The sequence below is a fragment of the Anomalospiza imberbis genome, chromosome 2 (assembly GCF_031753505.1).
Source record: "Anomalospiza imberbis isolate Cuckoo-Finch-1a 21T00152 chromosome 2, ASM3175350v1, whole genome shotgun sequence".
Classification (NCBI taxonomy): domain Eukaryota; kingdom Metazoa; phylum Chordata; class Aves; order Passeriformes; family Viduidae; genus Anomalospiza; species Anomalospiza imberbis.
Genome location: NC_089682.1, coordinates 96,619,664 through 96,637,496, shown reverse-complemented (window position 1 = coordinate 96,637,496; position 17,833 = coordinate 96,619,664). Strand labels below are relative to the sequence as shown.

Below are 17,833 nucleotides of genomic sequence, written 5' to 3'. Positions count from 1 at the left end.
AAGTAAGAACCTGAATGAATGTTTTAGTTAAATAGAAATTACCATGATATACCTAAGAATACATAACAGATTATAGTATTGGTTAAAAAAATCCCCAAACTTCACTGTTCATGTATCTTTCATTGAAATAATCTACATAAACATATATATATATACACACATACAATTTATAAAATTAATGTGATTCAAAAATATGTAGAAATTCAAGTATTTGCACTCTGTGAAGTACTTGGGTGTAGTAATTATAATTTGTAATTACTGTGGCTTTAAAAATCAGACTGTTATAACCACATTCCTGAAACAGTAAGCCTACAAATTACATATGGTGGCAACATCTAATAGAAAACCTAGATGTCCTTTCGTTCCTCTGAGAAAAATTAAAAGACAATTTAAAGATTTTTTTAAAAATTAGTTTGCCCTAATTCTGGGACATTTCAAGCTGAGGTTTGTTAAATATCTTCAAAAGTGATTCAACAGAAAAGCTGTGTAAGAAGTAGTGATGCATTCATTGAACAATTAAGTATCAAACAGAACAAACTAGCTTGGCTGGCTGTTCTTCTGTTCAGAAATCAAAATGTTGACTATCTGGCTCACATTCTAGTTTAGCCTGTAAAGTAATCCTCCTTTCAATATTAGTTGCAAAACACAATATAAACTTCTTTGAAAACTTTTATCATGGAGTTTTGGTTAATTATGAGGCCATTTTTTAAACATCAAATAGATAAAAAACACTGTTTAGAAGATATTTCATTTTATGGACAGCTGTTCCGCAATGTTTCTACATATTTGAATTTTTGTGTAATAATGATTTACCTCTTGTGAAATCTGTGTTATTTGTTCCTTCTGATGATCCAGATCTTTCACAAGCAACGAATTTTGCTTTTCTAGCTGCAGTAATCTTCTTGCCAAGTGAACACTGTGCCAGTAAAAAGCAAGCTCAACTTGAATTTTTTCCAAAATAGGCAAAAGAAATTCTAACATTTATGCTTCAGGACTTGATTGCCTTAATTTTTCACCAATGCTTAAATATTAACATATATAAACTACATAGTTAAACATGCTGCATGGTCAAAGTTAGAAAAACAGTGAAAATATTACAAAATGTAACAGCACTAAAATAACATTCCCACAGTTATGCTATTTTAATATTTTATGCATAGTAATTACTTATACAATTTGTTCAATACTACACAGCTGTAGAAATATTGTCAAAATCCTTCATCTAATTAGGATTATTTCCTTTTTAGCAACTTTACAGACTTACTTTAATTCTAACTTAAATAATTGTTTAAAGATGCTCATTAATGTATGTTTTCCAGCAAACCACTGAAAATTTAGTATTTTATCACTTTCAAAAGAGAGGCAAAATTGTTTTGTCTGACATTTAATATGCTAAATAATTTAATGTTATTGCCAATTTTGTTTTAAATAAACTCTTATGTGGAGTCACAGATTAACTTTGAAGAGAAAGGATCATTGAGCTATTTAAACAATCAAGTTAAAAAATTAGATCCTCAACCTCTTGCAAGCTTCATGTCCAGAATCAAAGAGTTTATTATCTATTCAAGAGCACAGGTCCATGAACAGCAAAGGGAAGATTCAATATGCACTGCAGAGCCTACTAGCAGACATCTAACCTAGTCTTCCAAACTCTTATGAATCACAGAATGGGCAAGGTTGGAAGGGACCGCAGTGGTCATCTGGTCCAACGTCCAGAGCACATTGTACAGGACTGCATCCAGGTGGTTCTTGAGTAACTCCACAACCAGTTCCTGACTATGATACAGAATCTATTAGAAGCTAGGGTGGTCTAAAGCAGACTGACTGACTTGAAGCTCAGTCTTAAGCGGGCATAAATCTAGATGAGTGTACAAGTTTATCTGAAAATTCAACTGATCATAACCTCCATCTCTTCCTCAGTAAAATGGAATAGACTTCTGGATTTGGAAGAAGTCTTAATAATCTTCATCTGTGTTATAAACATACTCTTTCATGCACTAATCTCATCCAGTACAAAAGAGAAAGGAATCACTCCTTTGACTAGTAGCTATTAGAGTGTAAGTGAAAACTTGGATAGCTTCCCATAGCAAATTTAGGAATGCAGCCCATTGTAATTTTCCTGGCTTCAGCTACACAGTGAACTTCACCTGAATTGCAAATATTTAAAGATAAAAGTACACCTTGCAAGCATACTTTTCAGTATGTTTTTTGACTAGTTTGAATTGAAAGCAAAAAGACAAAGGGACTGATGTGCAAAGACATCTTATGCTGGAAACATTTGATTCCAACTATACAAGAAAATTATGTAGTGCTCAAGAATGTGATAATTCCTTGCTAGCAAACCACCAAAGTCATCCTGGTAGTGTTCTGCATTCTCTCATAAACACTTCTCAAGTAGTTCCTAGGCATAGCTGAGAAGTCAGCACGGGCAAGCAAATTACTGCCAATATGTTGTTCACGTGTAGCTTAGCCTACACTGAGAGTTGTTTTATGGCAACGGGGTACAACAGGCCATTTGGTCTTGATGCTTCAGAGCGTTCCCAGGCATGCTTAATTTAGTACTATGGGTGCACAAGGCCTACATCTGAAGTAATGAAGGAGTTGTTTCTGGCAAGTGGCCAAAAAGGTATAGCCCCCACACTGCTTGAAAAGGTCCGTATTGTACCAACTTTCAGAGACTGAAGTGCATGATGTGAACTTAAAGGAGCTCTTCATTTAGGATCCCATGTGTCTGGGATTAAAGAGCAGGTAGTGGACTACAGAAAGATTATTCGCATTTGTAATAGATTGTCTTTCCTTAAGCAATCCTAGAGAGCAGAAAATTTATCTGTGTTTCTTTAATGGCAGTAAATAGAGGATGGTGTCAGAGTTTTTGCTTTTAAAAACTTTGGCAGCCAAAGGCATCACACACATTATCTGCCTGGCAGCTTTCCTTGAATCAAAACAGCAGGTAAACCATACACAGTCTTTTATGGCTTTTTAAATCCTTTTAATTCTAAAAGATAAAGAAAGTCTATGAAATCTCCAACACTATTATGAAGGATTAAGTCAGTTCATTAGTCAATGCCTTTTGGAACAAAAGTGGAGTATATGAGTCATTCCAATAGAACTGCTTCTAAGCTCAGAAAGTGTCTTCCAAGCATATCTGAAACCTTGGTCTGATCATCTGATTCAGCATTCAAAGGAAATTTAACAGAGTTTTCATATATGTAAATAATCTAAACTGAATCTAATAAGGTGAGGAAAAAGAAGGATTGAAGTGGAAACTCAGAAAAATGCCCAAACTATTGACAAAAGAATAAACTGAAGCATTAGGAAATGGTGCTATAGAGGTCCTAACAGTTTTCTAAACCAGATGTGCAACAGGGTTATGAAGGTTTTTTGCAGACTCCTCACTTTCCAGGGATGGTGACTCCACCACCTTCCTGGGCAGCCCATTCCCATGCTTGATAACCATTTCTGTGAAATTGTCCAACCTGAACCTCCCCTGACAAGCCTGAGGTCATTTCCTTTTATCCTGTTGTTAGTTGTGTGGGAGAAGTGACTCATAGCCTCTACACACAGGCTCACAATGAGCCATTCAAATGTCACTATTATTTCTTAAAGACAATGCATAATATAAATTTATTAGTTCAAAATGACTGTGGTCAAGAGGTATGTTTTTCACCTATGCATCATTTTAGTCTATTGATCAATTTTTCAAATTGGCCAAACCAGAGCAAACTAAAAAAAATGCAAGTGGAATAAGATCCTGTATTAGTGAAGATAAAATAGTGATGCTCTGAACTGTTGTCCTTCTTAGTATCTTGACAGATATGTTTTTCTTACTGTTAAATACAATGATTTTTAGGGTATTAATAATGCATATCCTATTATATAAATGTAAACAATATAACTAATCAGTTTTTACAGCTGCTTAATTTTATACAATTATAAATAATCTTTCTAAAAGTCAATGAGAAGAGATTTTAAAATGACCTAGAAAAATATGGTCATTCATATGCATCAACCACATTAACAGGTCCTAGTCCTCAATCTATTCCTACATACTTAAGTCATTAAAAAAACCTCTTAATGTTAATCAAACTGGCTGGATTCTAATACAAAACATAATGCATGTAATCTTCATTTAGTTTCTCTCAAACAAATGAATTCATGAAGTACTCTTTTTTTACCTTTGCTTTAGTCGTCTTTTGGCTGTTGTAGGAACATTAGCACCATATCCATATGAGAAGAGAACCCTTTCAGCTTCAACTTCATCTTCCACTGCAAAAAATGTAGAAAGGTGCTGTTGAAGAACAGTGTCAGAAATTATAAACTTCTAAGCAATTCTATTTACAACTCAACATGAAAAACATATTTCTAGAAGCTAAATTTTCAGTTGGTGCAACCTTCTGGGCTTGAGTGGAACAGTTTTTTTCACCATTAGCATTAAATTTAGTGCTACACTTTAATTACTTACAACACTTTTTATTTTTATGATTAATGTAAGACTTATGCAATACAAAAGTAAAGGAAAATAGTTCAGTTGCCATGAAAATTCATACTGTTGGTATGGTCACAAAATGCATACTACTTGTGTAAGTTTAGTTCAGCAGTAGAAGGTTCGGTTGTTTAAGTTTTTAATCTAAATAATTAATTTTCAGTGCATGCATGAGAAGGTAGAAGAAGATAAAATTTGGGAGTAACCAAGTCCTTGGGACCAGAAGGGACACATCTGATGTTGCAAAGGGAGCTGATGTCACAGTGAAGCTGCTCACTATGGTTTTTGAAGGGCTGGGGTGATCAGAAATTTCACCACACTTGATGAAAATGAATGCCATTCATTTTTTCAGAGAAGGGCAAAAAAGAGATCCTTAAGTACATGCAAAATAGAAATATTGAAAATAATCTCTGCTTCCATAGGTGATTGATTTCTGAAAACACATTTTCTAAGGGTTTTAAACAGATTATAATTGCTTTGAAAGGAAATCCCAATAGCAGCAAGATTAAAATGTCTATGTTTATATTTCAAGTTTTGAAATTCAGGTTTCCACTCTCCAGTAAGACAAAGTGGGCCAGGGAAAAAAAAAAAGAAACAGTAAGTGTATGTGTGAAATAGAAAGGGGCAGAGAGAGTGGGACAGAGAGGAGGGGTAAAGGGGGACGAGAAAAATGGGAGCGGCAGGGGTGTGAGAGAAGGAGGGAGAACAAGTAAACACCAGTCCAGGCACCACACAAAAGCTTTGATGAATCAAATAGTTGGGAACAGGAGAAACAAATGTAGGAAATGATGTGAGTCCTATCTGACTCATCTTTCTTAATACTCAAGTGCCTCAAAATCAGAAATACCTTCATTTCTCAACAACTTACAAAATGCTGTAACTTCTGTTCTCACTTGTCTAATACCCTTGTAATGCTATTTTAAACAAGGCTTCTTAAAACACATTTAGAAAGAGAAAAGCCTCTAAAAGAGCACCTGTGGTAAGTCACATATCTAGTTACATTAAAAACAATATAGAAATTTCAGTAAGTATGACAGAAAAAGTTTACTAATGTGGCACTACAAAGTCACCAGCACTTCAGAGCTGTCTTAAATATGACAGGGAATTCTTCGGTGCTGCAAACACCTCTGGTTCAGAAAAACATAAAGAATAATTTAACCTGCCTTTGTTAATACTCTTCTTTTTGGTTACATATCCAGTGTCGAATGTCTCTGAAAAACATCAGTAAGATCCTGTCCTGTAAATTCAGATCTGTCTCTAGTGTCCAGTAAATGTCACATCAGGAAGACAAACACTAAAGAAATTGGAAATGTTGTAGGTATGACAATAATATTCTGTATCAGTGTGTGCATCTCTTACAACATTCCAGGCTCTTCACCTGACTTTGTGGTGTAAAATATACATTTTATAAGCTAGGGGATACTTCTTAATGACAGTTTCTTATGCTACTCAGCAAGAACGTGCCATTGTGAGGATATAGATAGGTTCAATCTTTTTCTTAGAAAGATACTAAGCAATGGAAATAAGAAAAATCAAACTAGTTTACAACAAAAATACCCTAATGTGAAGATTGTACCCTGAAAAGGAAGAATAGACAAATGCCAAGAAAACTTACTACTGTTATTCATCTGGAAACCTCTTAGGCACAGTAAGAAGTTGCTATATAAATTCTTGATAGCTTCCTGAATAGGCTGTTTCATGTCATTTCAATATTAATAAAGTGAGGCATAACGATCAGGGAGTAACAGTAAAAATTCAGTGATCTCTTCCACATGCATATTTTCCAAAGGGAAAAAAAAGTGCATATATATACATATATATACATATACATACATGCATACATACATATATATATAAATACATACATATATATACACATATACATATATATATGTATAAAATTTATATATTATATGACAAAAGCCATCTCATGTGTAAATAAATACACAGTTTATTAAAAAGTCCAGAGAACCCCACCCTCACTGGCATCCCCAAATACTGTGAAATAGCAGAGGTTTCATGACTCAGGATGAAGAAAAATAGCATTATATGCTATTTAAATAGAAAGAGGTGACCACAGGAATGAAGATTAATCCTTATTATCACTAAGTCTGTAGAAAACTCTAATTGTCTTTCACACAATACTTCAGTCTAAATTGTATTCCAAGAAAGATGGACTGAAGTATTTCCATAACACACTTCCACACCAGTTATTTTTCTACCTTTACCTCTTTATGACATATAACTATCAGGGCATAATTTGAGACACAGGAGGAAGTATATCTGTCTTCTCCTTCAAAGTGTTTTAAAAAAAAAGTACTTTTTTTTCTTCTGTTTTCCCTAAGATACTAGACTTAACTAGTATTAATCTTAACTTTCTATATCAAATACACTGAAATAGCAAGTTCAGTATTAAATAGAAAGTATATTGAAGTAATATTAAGCTATAACTCCTTTTTTTTCTCCAAGGAAATCAGAAAATAAAGTCACTATATTTTAAAAGAACAGTTCATTTGAAACTGTTCATTTCTTTAGCATTCTGCAGCATAGAATTTAAATTGTAATTAAAATAGATATTTAGGAAGAAGTTTAAAATGATCTGGTAAAAAACTTCCAAGATGCATAAGAAAATGTAAACCAGTGTAAACAAAAACCAGTGCTCTGAACTCTACTTTCTCCTTGGAGAAAATGAAGGTAAGGTCCAAAAATTCTGTGTTAATACATAAATACTCCTTAGGCAAGTATATATATATATGTATATACACACTTCAAAAAATGTTTTACTGACTAAAACAGAAGCATGTATACAGCAAACATGCTTATGGTCAGACTGGAACATTTGGGTACTCAGGCCATTCTAAGTACAGGCTGCAGTGCATAAAATTAATAAAGTATGTGCAGTCTGGTTACTACCATCACTGCATCTTGGTAATGCACACTTTTTTAGACACTACTGTTTATATATAAAGCTTATGCAATAATCTTCTATACTTTATAAATTGTGACTATTTTTTGAAGGAGGAAAGAAGGAGAAAAGGAGAAGATGACAGTTGAATTAGTCTGAAATTTTAGAATATCCGACTCTGTCTACACACTGGCTAGAAGATTTCAAGATTGGATTCAGAGTTTCAAATTAGAAATTAATTGCTTTGTGGATTGATTTAGGTTGAGAACCAAATGAACAGAGATTTTACACAAATTTTGATGTGTTTGGGAACATTTTAATTTTTGCAAATGGGAGACAAAAATTTTCAAGAGTAATCAGGTATTAATTTAATCCATGGTTTAGAACTTGGAACGGACTGAGCTGCCACAAGCAACTACTTAATGTCTAATTATTATTAATTCAACCGAAGGAAGAGGTTTTTTCCTCCTTCCAATTAGTTAAAAAATTCACATTAATCACTGTACTGAAATATAAAACCTGTATTTGCCTGTCAACAAAGAGGGCTTCCTGACATTTAAAATGTACTAAAATAATAAAAGAATCCTAAAGAGTGTATCTAATTATAATGGATAATTAGAATAAGGAAAAGAGAAATGACTGAATAATGAGATTATTTCTATCAAACTTAGACATATGGATGTTTGATACATATTTACAGGTACACTTAGAAACCTGCCATTAATATTTTCTATCAAAATAATTACTGCCTTTTACTTGTCAGGCATAATGAAGAAGAATGACAGGCACTGTAATGCTTTCCAAGTCATGAGGGAAAAAAGATATCGTAACTCCAGAAACACCTAGAGATAAAACAACTTGTGACAGAACTTACTTTCTGCTGTCTGCAGTATTATCTCATCAAGCTCCTTTTCAAGTTTTTCATAAGTATCTAGTCTTGCTTGAAACTCAGAATTTTGTGTTTGAAGCTCAATAATACGGGTTTCACTAGAAGACTGAAGACTATAAAATTCCTTTGTAAGCACCTGTAAGAATGAATAATGGAAAGATCAGAGATTCAGCGTTACAGTGATTTTTGAAAGAGGAAAAATATAATACATGTAAAATGTGTACCAGTATGATATTAAATATTTGATGTAAGTTTTGCACAGCAAAGATTAAAATACTTTAAAAAGCAGTTATTCTTTCAATAATATTATCTTGCAAAGATTAAACTCTCAGAGCTTAGGCCTATCTGCTGAGGCCTTATTAATACTAAGAAGCTGTCTGAAAAAGCTACGAGAATTTTAAAGGAAACTTAAGAAAAGCCAGGTAACAACTAAAAAAATTCACACACCAGAGTCAAAATAGCGTAAATGCAATAATTTTTGTTGCTTTAATTGGATTCTGATTTCAGTCATCAATTTATGAAGATTCCTTTGCAGAATACAAATACAAAAATTTGCCGTTAAAGCTATATCAGTCTCATTACTTACTCATTAATAAAGGGTAATATGCTATCAACATTCAAGACTAATGTAAATACTTAATCCAGTAAGATTAAACAAAAAACTGTCATATTCAAAATTAAAAGCTATGAAGGCCTGTATAATAATTTAAGTTTGATAAAGTGCTTGATAATAGGAAACAACACTGACCAAATAAATACACACCAAACTGGAATATGAAAATCCTTGGTATGTAAAGTAGCAATCTATATACTTTGCAGAAAAAATCCCACCAAAACAGGTAAAGTAATAACCAAGTGGTACTGATGTTAAATTTTATACTAACTTCCTTAGTAAAAATCACAAACATTCAGAATGACAAGTGAATATAGATTTGGAGCTACAGAAATCTATGCATAGTGTGCAGAGCAGTCACTGCATACTAGAGTCACTGTCAGTCACTGTCAAAATCACAAAAGAATTCACAATGCTTAGAGAAACAAGCCATGTGAATATAAAAAGTTCAGTCTAGTGTCACAGAAGAAATAAATGTATATGTTAAAACTGGGCAACATCTAAACCATCTGTTTCCTAGTTTAGCAACAGTAACTACTCTATGCCCTAAATAAAAGCAAGAGTTAGTCCAGAAAATTGTACCTTAGCCACAAGATACCAGTGCCTACACTATTAATAAAGACTAACGTCCTGTAATGGTAGGGAAAAAACCTCAGTACATTAATGCTATATATAAGACAGAAAATTTTAAAACCCCAGGAATTCAGTCAAAAGGAACAAAAATAAAAGCTTCAGACATCAAATATTTAAATTCTGCAAGAATATTTAATGAAAGAGCATTTAAGTGCATATTTCTTAATGAAAGAAATTAAAAGTGTCTCTCTAAAGAGAAAAACAAGTGCTGAAAGTGTTAGTAGAATTGAATGCCAAATATTTGAGTTATTGTCAGATCAAAAAATTTCCACAAAGAAAATGAAAATATAACTCAAATTGAACTACATCCTCCCAAGTACTACTCTCAAGTTTAGACATGTCTATGCAATTAAAAATCTGTTTAGCAACCTCTAAGTTTAGCAAAACAAGCACTCCCAGTGCTTGTGACCACAACTAACCTCATCAGCCAGGATCTGAATGTCCCAGTAGGAACAAAACAAGAAATTACAGTCTATCTGAAGCTCTCTAATTCTGTTCCCACTCTATAGCTCCTTTTCATAAACAACTTAGCCAGGTTCAGCACTAGAAATGTGGGGATCTGAAGACTGGCATCCTTTCCCCAAAAAACAAAGGCTGCCATACATATCACTTTCTTCTGTCCTGTCCAGTTTGTATCCTGACATTCGTTTGAAACATACACTACCAATCTCATTTAATCTCATAAATAGGACTCTGTGATGTTTTTGGGACTAACTTTGGACAGGTGAAGAAATTTTGTTTTAAACTAAGTTTTCTCTGTGGAATACTCACATTTCCAAGATTAAAATAAGTGAACAGGATATGATACGTATGGTTTAAAAAGAATAAATTCTAAGCTTGTAGAGATAAACAGGCCCAAGTGGTTAAAGCCCGCATAAACAGGTGCATTAGCTGCAGGTGCCCAAGCTGTGTCCCTCAGCCAAGGAAACTGTATTTAATAAAGCACAAAAATGCTGCACAGCAGTGAGGAGTGAGGGGAAAAAGTGAGAGAGCGCCATGGCGCTGACAATGAGGTGAGAGAAGGAGGGGATGAGGTGCTCCAGCTGCCAGAGTAGAGATCCCCTCTGCAGCCCATGGTGAAGCAGGCTGCCTGCCTGCAGACCATGAAAGACCACACCAAAGCAGATGTCCACTCTGCAGCCCATAGAGCTGCACCATGCTGGAGCAGGTGGACATCCCCAGAAGGCACTGCAACCTCTAGAGAGCCCAGATAGAAGGGAGAGTTTCTCCTGAAGGAAGCTGCAGAACATGGAGGATCCACACCAGAGCAAGATAAAAAAGTGTGAAGAGGAAACACCTCCTGAGAGGAGATGTCGTGGACAGACTTGAACCCCTATTTCCCATTCCTCTCTGCACTGCACTGGAAGGGGGAGGTACAAGACTCAGAAATGAAGGAGAGAAGTTAAATAAAAGAGAACAAGGTGGGGAAAGATGTTTTACTTTTTGTCTTTCTCTCTCATCATCCAACCTATGTCAATTGGTATAAAGTAAAATTAGTTTTCCCCAGGTCAGATCTGTTTTGCCCATGATGGTAACTGGCAAGTGACATCCCTATCTTTATATCGACCCATGCTCTTTATAAGCTTATTTACCCCACCCCCATCCTCTTCAGGAGGAGGAATGAGTGACTGGGTGGGTGTCTAACACCCCACCAAGGTAACCCATCATGCTAGGACTTGCAAGGTTAGGTCTTTTCAATGCTGTATACACCATGCTCACCTTGACTTTTTTAGCTGTGAAAAATTTATCCCAGAATTGTATATCAATAAAAAGTATTTCATTATGTAACAATGCTATTACAGATCCTAGTTGCAAATAATGATACTGAACTCACTGTATTTTTTTTGGTGAAACTGTCTTCTCTCCCTACAATTTTCACACAGACTGACATAGGCAGCTCTGTGACACAAGCAGATAAATAAACGCCACATGAATGAGGTACTGTTTTGAACATCTTTCCATGAGAGATTGGTTTGCTTTTTCCTCTCCCCGTAGTCTTGTGTTACATTAAACTGATCAAACATAGTAAGCTTTGTCATTTGGCCCTGCTACTGTGTTATTTGACCACAATTCGGTGGAGATACTAATTCAGCCAAGCCATGTTGTTACTTTTTCTCCAAGCTTTTCCACTTTACTTTCAAATTGAAAACAACTATGTAATGTCCTGTAAAGTATTTCTTTATACAACATACCTCTAGCTTTCTCTGGTATTTCTCACATTCCATTTGGCACTGTGAAAGATTCTTAGCTGTTTCTTGTTGCATGAGTTGAACATGTTCAGTTTCAAAGGACTTTAACTTACTTTGGTGAAGAAGTTCAGCTACTTTGCTTTCTGTGCCAAGCTGCATTTGTCTATACCTAAAAGAAAAATGAAAAAATAAGTTTTGATGATTCAAATATAAGCAAAGTTGGAATATATCTTAGTTCTGTTCATCACAGGTATAAATTTCAAAAATAAATACAGTATTTTGAAGACCTTAATAAGTATTTGTATGTAACTACTGTAACCTGCGTTTGAAACAGCATTAGGAAAATTCTGTATTATTATGACAATACAACACAGTAGGTGGAAAACTCTGTCAATGTCTTTTCTAAATATGTTGTTAATGCAGAATCAAATGACAATGACTTTACAGCATACCTTATTTTCCTTATTTTTAAGGAGTTAGATCAATGTGAATCTCCTTCTTGGTACACAAATGTATGCACTGAAGTCTTTTCATTGGAGAGATACTAATGAAATTTTGTCCTCCCTCTTCACCCCCATGTGTTACATGTGATAGGGAGAAGTGGCATTAGACATCAGTGTATCAGTGGTGCACCCTTTGAGATTATATGAGTATCAGCTACACTGCTTTTTCCATACCCAAAGATATACAGGACAGTCAGACCACAATGGTGTAATTATTTCCACAGTCACTCAGAATCACAGATCCTTCTCAAAAAGCAGAAATTAAGTATAATTTTTAGAAAATAATTATAAGGTATTTATAAGGACAAAAAAAAATCCACTTAGAAGTGGACTTCATCTATTTTATTCATTCGTTCTACTTAACAGGCAGTCTCAAAAATGAGGTGTAAAAAAGTTTGCTGATAGAATACTATAATATAAAAGAGATGAAAATTTAGGTGATGTGAAGAACAGGCGAAAATCTAATGAATCTTCACATTAAATAGCATAAGAAATTCTAAAGAGATATATGCAAAGTAAAGCACAGGTTTTAAAGATGCTCCTTACCATATATATAAAATGATGAACACCTAGGGGACTGTTTTCATTCATAAATGAGATTTTGGAATTTATTATACTTGATAAAACCATTAAACCTTTGGTTCAGTTTTAAATAACGGTAAAAACAAACATTTTGGAAATTACTGTGGAAGAAATAAATAATACAGAACTCACCATGTCACTTTGCAATTCCATGTTGTTGTCTGCATAATGAATGCTGACAACCATTCTAGTACCTCACCTCACAAGGAACAGAAGTGTCAGAGCATCAGAGAAGGGTAGGAAGGGTTAACTCTGATATGCAGCAACATCATGCACTCCCATAATTGCACTGTGTGGAATAGCTAGGACTCTACAGCTTGGAAAAGAGATGGTATAAGGAAAAGGAAGAAATAAGGGGCCTGTCACATCATGAGAATGGAGAATGGAGATAGGAATCAACTGTGTTTTCCAATAGATGAATGAGAAGTCATCTAATGATGCAGAATGAGAACAAATATAAATCGCTCTTTATGTATGAAAGCTGTGGAATTCCTTACCATAAGATGCTGTGGATGCTAAAAATTAACACTTATTTGAGAGAATACTGAACAACTTGCAGCAGAGAAGTCCTTTGAGAACCATTAAATGCAAGATGGTACTTCTCACACTGAAGCCACTTCAAATTGCAGGATTGCCAGATAAACCTTTACTCTAACCCAGCATGGCTGTTGTGTTAGCTGTCATCTGTCAAATAACAGTTGCAACACAATTCCACCTTATTTAGCACCTAATCTTTAGGTGGGATAGACACTGTTTAACAAAATCAAGGGGATTACTTCAAATATTTTCCCTGAGGATTCCAGATGTAGGAATGTTTCTAAGGCACAAAGAGGGAGCAATTTTCACTGGAATTAATTTGAACAGAACAAACAAGTGTCATTATGATGTCCCTGATAATCACTCTATAGACTTCCATCTATGTGTAAATAGTCCAGTGCATGAATAAGATTGTTTCCTCACTACACGAGCAGAGCTTGGAAGTTCTGCATACTGAGATCATCTGAATTTTTTCTTTTAGAAACAATTTTTTTAATAGCATGACAATCGTTCTCAGAGTTATGGCACTCAAGCTGCTAAATGTCAGTTACCTATCGACTACTTCAGTCATTTTTGCTTAGGGATGCTTTTCAAGTGCTGTTACTTTCACCACTGCTTCCTGACTGTATGTTCCTGTTTTCATTTTACCCCACACAAAAATCTGAGCACTCTTGAATTCTCCACACTTTGCACATGACTGGCTGCAGACATGACACTAAATCTGTTCCGGTATATACACTGTTTATAATCCTGGGAAGAATGCTTTGTTCCAAAATTAGTTAAATCTTCATGAAGATTCATGTCATTCAGCCAACAATGCAATGAAACACACAAATTTAATTTAATTATTAGTTATATTTATTGACTTCCAACAACAAATTCACACTTTCCACCTCAACACAAAACAAACAGCAATGCCCTCCTGCACACAGCCTCAGACCTTCAACCACTCTCGAGCTTCAATGATCTGTACCATACTGAGCTGGCACACTGGAAATATGAACACCAACAGAGGAAATCCATACTTCTCTGTACCTACTTTCTATACTTGGTGGAGAAGTCTGTAGTTATCTGATGATTCTACTCAATCAACTGGATGCTTTCAGAGCATGCTTCTCTACCAAATTATGAGCCGTAACTTCAGAGAGAAATTGTATCCTTTGTTTTGGAAATTTGAAGTAGCTTACATGAGTGTGATCTGTTTTGCACTGGCAAGGTTATGACAGGTCAGTTTTCTTTTAACCTTACTACACTATTGATCTCACTAGTAACTGCTTCACCATAGCACCATTCAGAGTTTCTTTGTCATATTTGCTTTAACTCAGCCAGATGGTATCTCTGCTTTCTTGGCTACTATTTCAGCTCAAGTGTATGTGCATGTGTGTACAGAGTGTGCTGAAATACATTCCTTTATCTGCCTTGATGGTCTCTGAGGGAAAACAAAACAAAACAAAACAAAAAAAAACAAAACCACCCTATGCTTTGATACTACTATTATGGAAAAAAAAAACAATCAGTGGAATGCAGGTCTGCAGGATTTTTCTCCGTTGAGAAATTTTAGCAAACTTGATATAATGAAGGAGTAGAGTTTTTAGTCTCACAGAAGAATGAGGGTTGGGAATCAAAGAGAAATTACAGTCTGGGCCAATGAAAAAAATCCCACATGCAAGAATCATCTAGAATGAGGTCTCAATTCCTTTAATGTCTCTCTGCCACTAGGTTGACCAGTCAATGATGCCTGAAGTTTGCTAAAGCAGTGACCTAATGGTTACCAAAAAAATTATTTCTAGAGTAAAGGAGAAAAGGGAGTACTCAGAGAGGGACTTGAACTTTCTTTTGTAAGGTTTGAAAGATTTTTTTAATCACAGGAGCTTGTTTTTCAAGTAGTGGATAACGATATAATAACGTGCCCAAATATGCATACCAGAGAGCAAACAGAAAGATTTAATGGTAAAATCATGTAGTCTGAATACTGAAGAAAATATGGCAACCAAGTTTTTTTGAATGGAGGAACTATAAATCGTCCATCTACAAAACCTGATATGTACAATGGTACTCCTTAAAAAGGCAATTGAACAATGAAGTACATTAGAAGACAAAAAATTTGTAAAATCACCCTTTTAAGAAGTGTCAAATCCTAGTATTAAACTTGTTAATAATAAAGAATACCAAGCAAGTAAATAAAAATAATGCATCTTACAATGAAAGTCCTACCAAAATTATACAAAATGAAAATCTAATTTTATATTTTATAATTTTGTAAACAAGACTATACCAACCTAAAGCTTTGTAGGATATATTTTAGAAATTATTTTTGGATTTGAAAATGGAAAAAATCCCCTGTAAGTTGTGAAATCACCCTAAGTCCACAGTTGGGTCAGTTCCAGATCTAAGATCTTTAAAGCAATTAGAATATACTCTTGTATTTGTACAAATGTCTGTGCTTTGGTTCAGTGCCAAATTTGCAAAGAAACCTAAAGACGTTTCCTCCCTAACCTGTCCTCTTGCAAACCTCCCACTTCCAGCCCAAACATGTCCCCTAATGTTCCTGACCTTCTCCCTCTCCATCCCACTACCAGCCCAGACGTCTCTTGAATTCCAATTTTATTTTCATTCCTTATTCCCTGGACATCTGTTTTTCTTCTTATCTATGTTCATAGCCTATTCAGCCTCCATTCCTATCTTACAGCCCTACTCTCTGCATTCTGGATTTCTCTCTACTCCTCTATCACCCTTGTAGTTTGGCATCCTTTCTCAAATCCTTCCCATCCATACCTCTTGCAATTTGAGGTTCAAATCCCAGTTTAACTTTCAGACCTTCTGCAACTGAGTCTGCCTGTTAAGGCCTCCTCACTTCCAAAGAGCACCAACCTAAGCATAAAAATACACAAATTAATTTTCCTTACTGTCCTTTGTGCCTACTGGAGTCACAGAAGGAGTAACAGTGATCTAGACAGACCTCAGTTAAATTCAGTCTGTCACAGACTGCACAAATCCTGTCCATACATGCAGCAAACTGCCAGACTCCAGTTCAAACATGGGTACTCAAAGGATCTTGTTTCCACTGGCCCTCTTTTTGATCCTTGGTACTAAAAACTGTTTCCCTTATTTCTGAGCAATCAAAAATTTCCCATGATTTGTGCTCACATGCTACTCACTAAATAACTAAAATGTAAGAACTCAGATCTTTAGTTTTCAAATGCTTTCATTGTTCAGCTTTTGCAGCACTCCAATTAAGTCTGATTAGTCATGTATCTGGCTGATTTCACAAAACGAAAGTCTGTTTCAATATTTACTAGAAAATGGGTAAGAAATCTGTCATTCATTTAAAAATACATATTTTGTCAAGTTTTTATACCAACTTTATAGGCATTTTCAGTTTTATGTAGTATTTATTACTTCAATCACGTCTATCAAATACATTAAACTATTTCTAATCTGGTCTAAAATAACAATGCACTTTGTAACACCAAATTTAAATACTTCCAATAACAAAAGCTCTGAGTATCATGATTAAACACAAAATGAAGCATGTCATTTGCAAATTGTTTATGCAATGAAAAATCTGTTTGTTGAAAAAAAATTCACTTAAAATTTGTTTTTCCCAAACAACATGCTGAGATTTTTTTTTCAGCACAATATTCCTGGTTCAGGTTGTAACTTAAAAAAAAAAAAATCCAGAAACATATAGCTTAGACGCTAAAGGGTAAACTTGATTTGACATTCAAGTTCTTACCAGATGTTACATTTGCTTCGTATCAAGTAATTAAACATACAGTACTTTTACATGTGGTTCAGTAAAATCTGAGAGGGAAAGCTTAGAAGCTTTGTTTAAAGCTGCTTGCATCAAAGCAGATTTTTGTGTTTTGCAGCATCCTAAGCATTTATTTTGTATTGGCCTCTGATCCTCATTCTGTCAAAAAAAAACTTCCCGATAATATTTTGCAGTCTATAGGAAGTGCTAGTTCCAAACATCCACACTCAGCAGGGTAAACAGTTGGATTTCACTCCTCATAGCTTTGGGACACATAAACCCAAAATCCCTTATGCAATAAATAGGAGTTCTTCAGAATGTAGGACCCATGTATCCTTTCTACCCTGACTACACTAATGCCCAGTGTATACTAGACAAAAAGAATGAACAACATGAAAGCCTTAAATGTATCTGCTGAATCATGCTGACAGGGACAGAAATCCATCTTTATTTGTCTGTCTCTGGACTATGCAACTGTGCTTTCTTTTATTTGACTCTGACTCTGTGAAACCTAAGAGTCTCTCCTGCACCAAGACACAGCTTCAAGACTACTGGGTAGAGACTGCTTCTGCCAAGCCTGTGCTTGGGAGTCATACTTCAGTCATAAGAATTTCTTAATAAAATTTCACTAGGGAGTTTTCTCTCAATCCTGGAGCTCTGATGGGCATCAAATATAGCCTTTCATTTACTGAAAGTGCATTCTTTATTTTGGGCAACTGTAAAACAACAGAAGAGCACCTCCTGT

The 17,833-nt window shown here is 34.9% G+C and overlaps 1 protein-coding gene and 1 long non-coding RNA gene across 2 annotated transcripts in view; one reads left to right on the top strand and one right to left on the bottom strand.

Annotated features, from left to right (window-relative positions):
- Window positions 1–17,833, bottom strand: part of PIBF1 (progesterone immunomodulatory binding factor 1) — a 108,961-nt gene that overhangs the window by 33,591 nt on the left and 57,537 nt on the right. Inside the window, exons 11-14 of the mRNA XM_068182315.1 lie at window positions 11,716–11,881; window positions 8,263–8,413; window positions 4,176–4,266; window positions 814–916 (exon numbers count right to left, since the gene is read on the bottom strand). Coding sequence (XP_068038416.1) covers window positions 814–916; window positions 4,176–4,266; window positions 8,263–8,413; window positions 11,716–11,881 — 511 coding nt within the window. The remainder of the gene's footprint in view (window positions 1–813; window positions 917–4,175; window positions 4,267–8,262; window positions 8,414–11,715; window positions 11,882–17,833) is intronic.
- Window positions 5,682–8,192, top strand: LOC137469524 (uncharacterized). The gene is made up of 2 exons (XR_010996570.1): window positions 5,682–5,794; window positions 8,152–8,192. It is a non-coding gene; the product is annotated as an uncharacterized lncRNA (long non-coding RNA).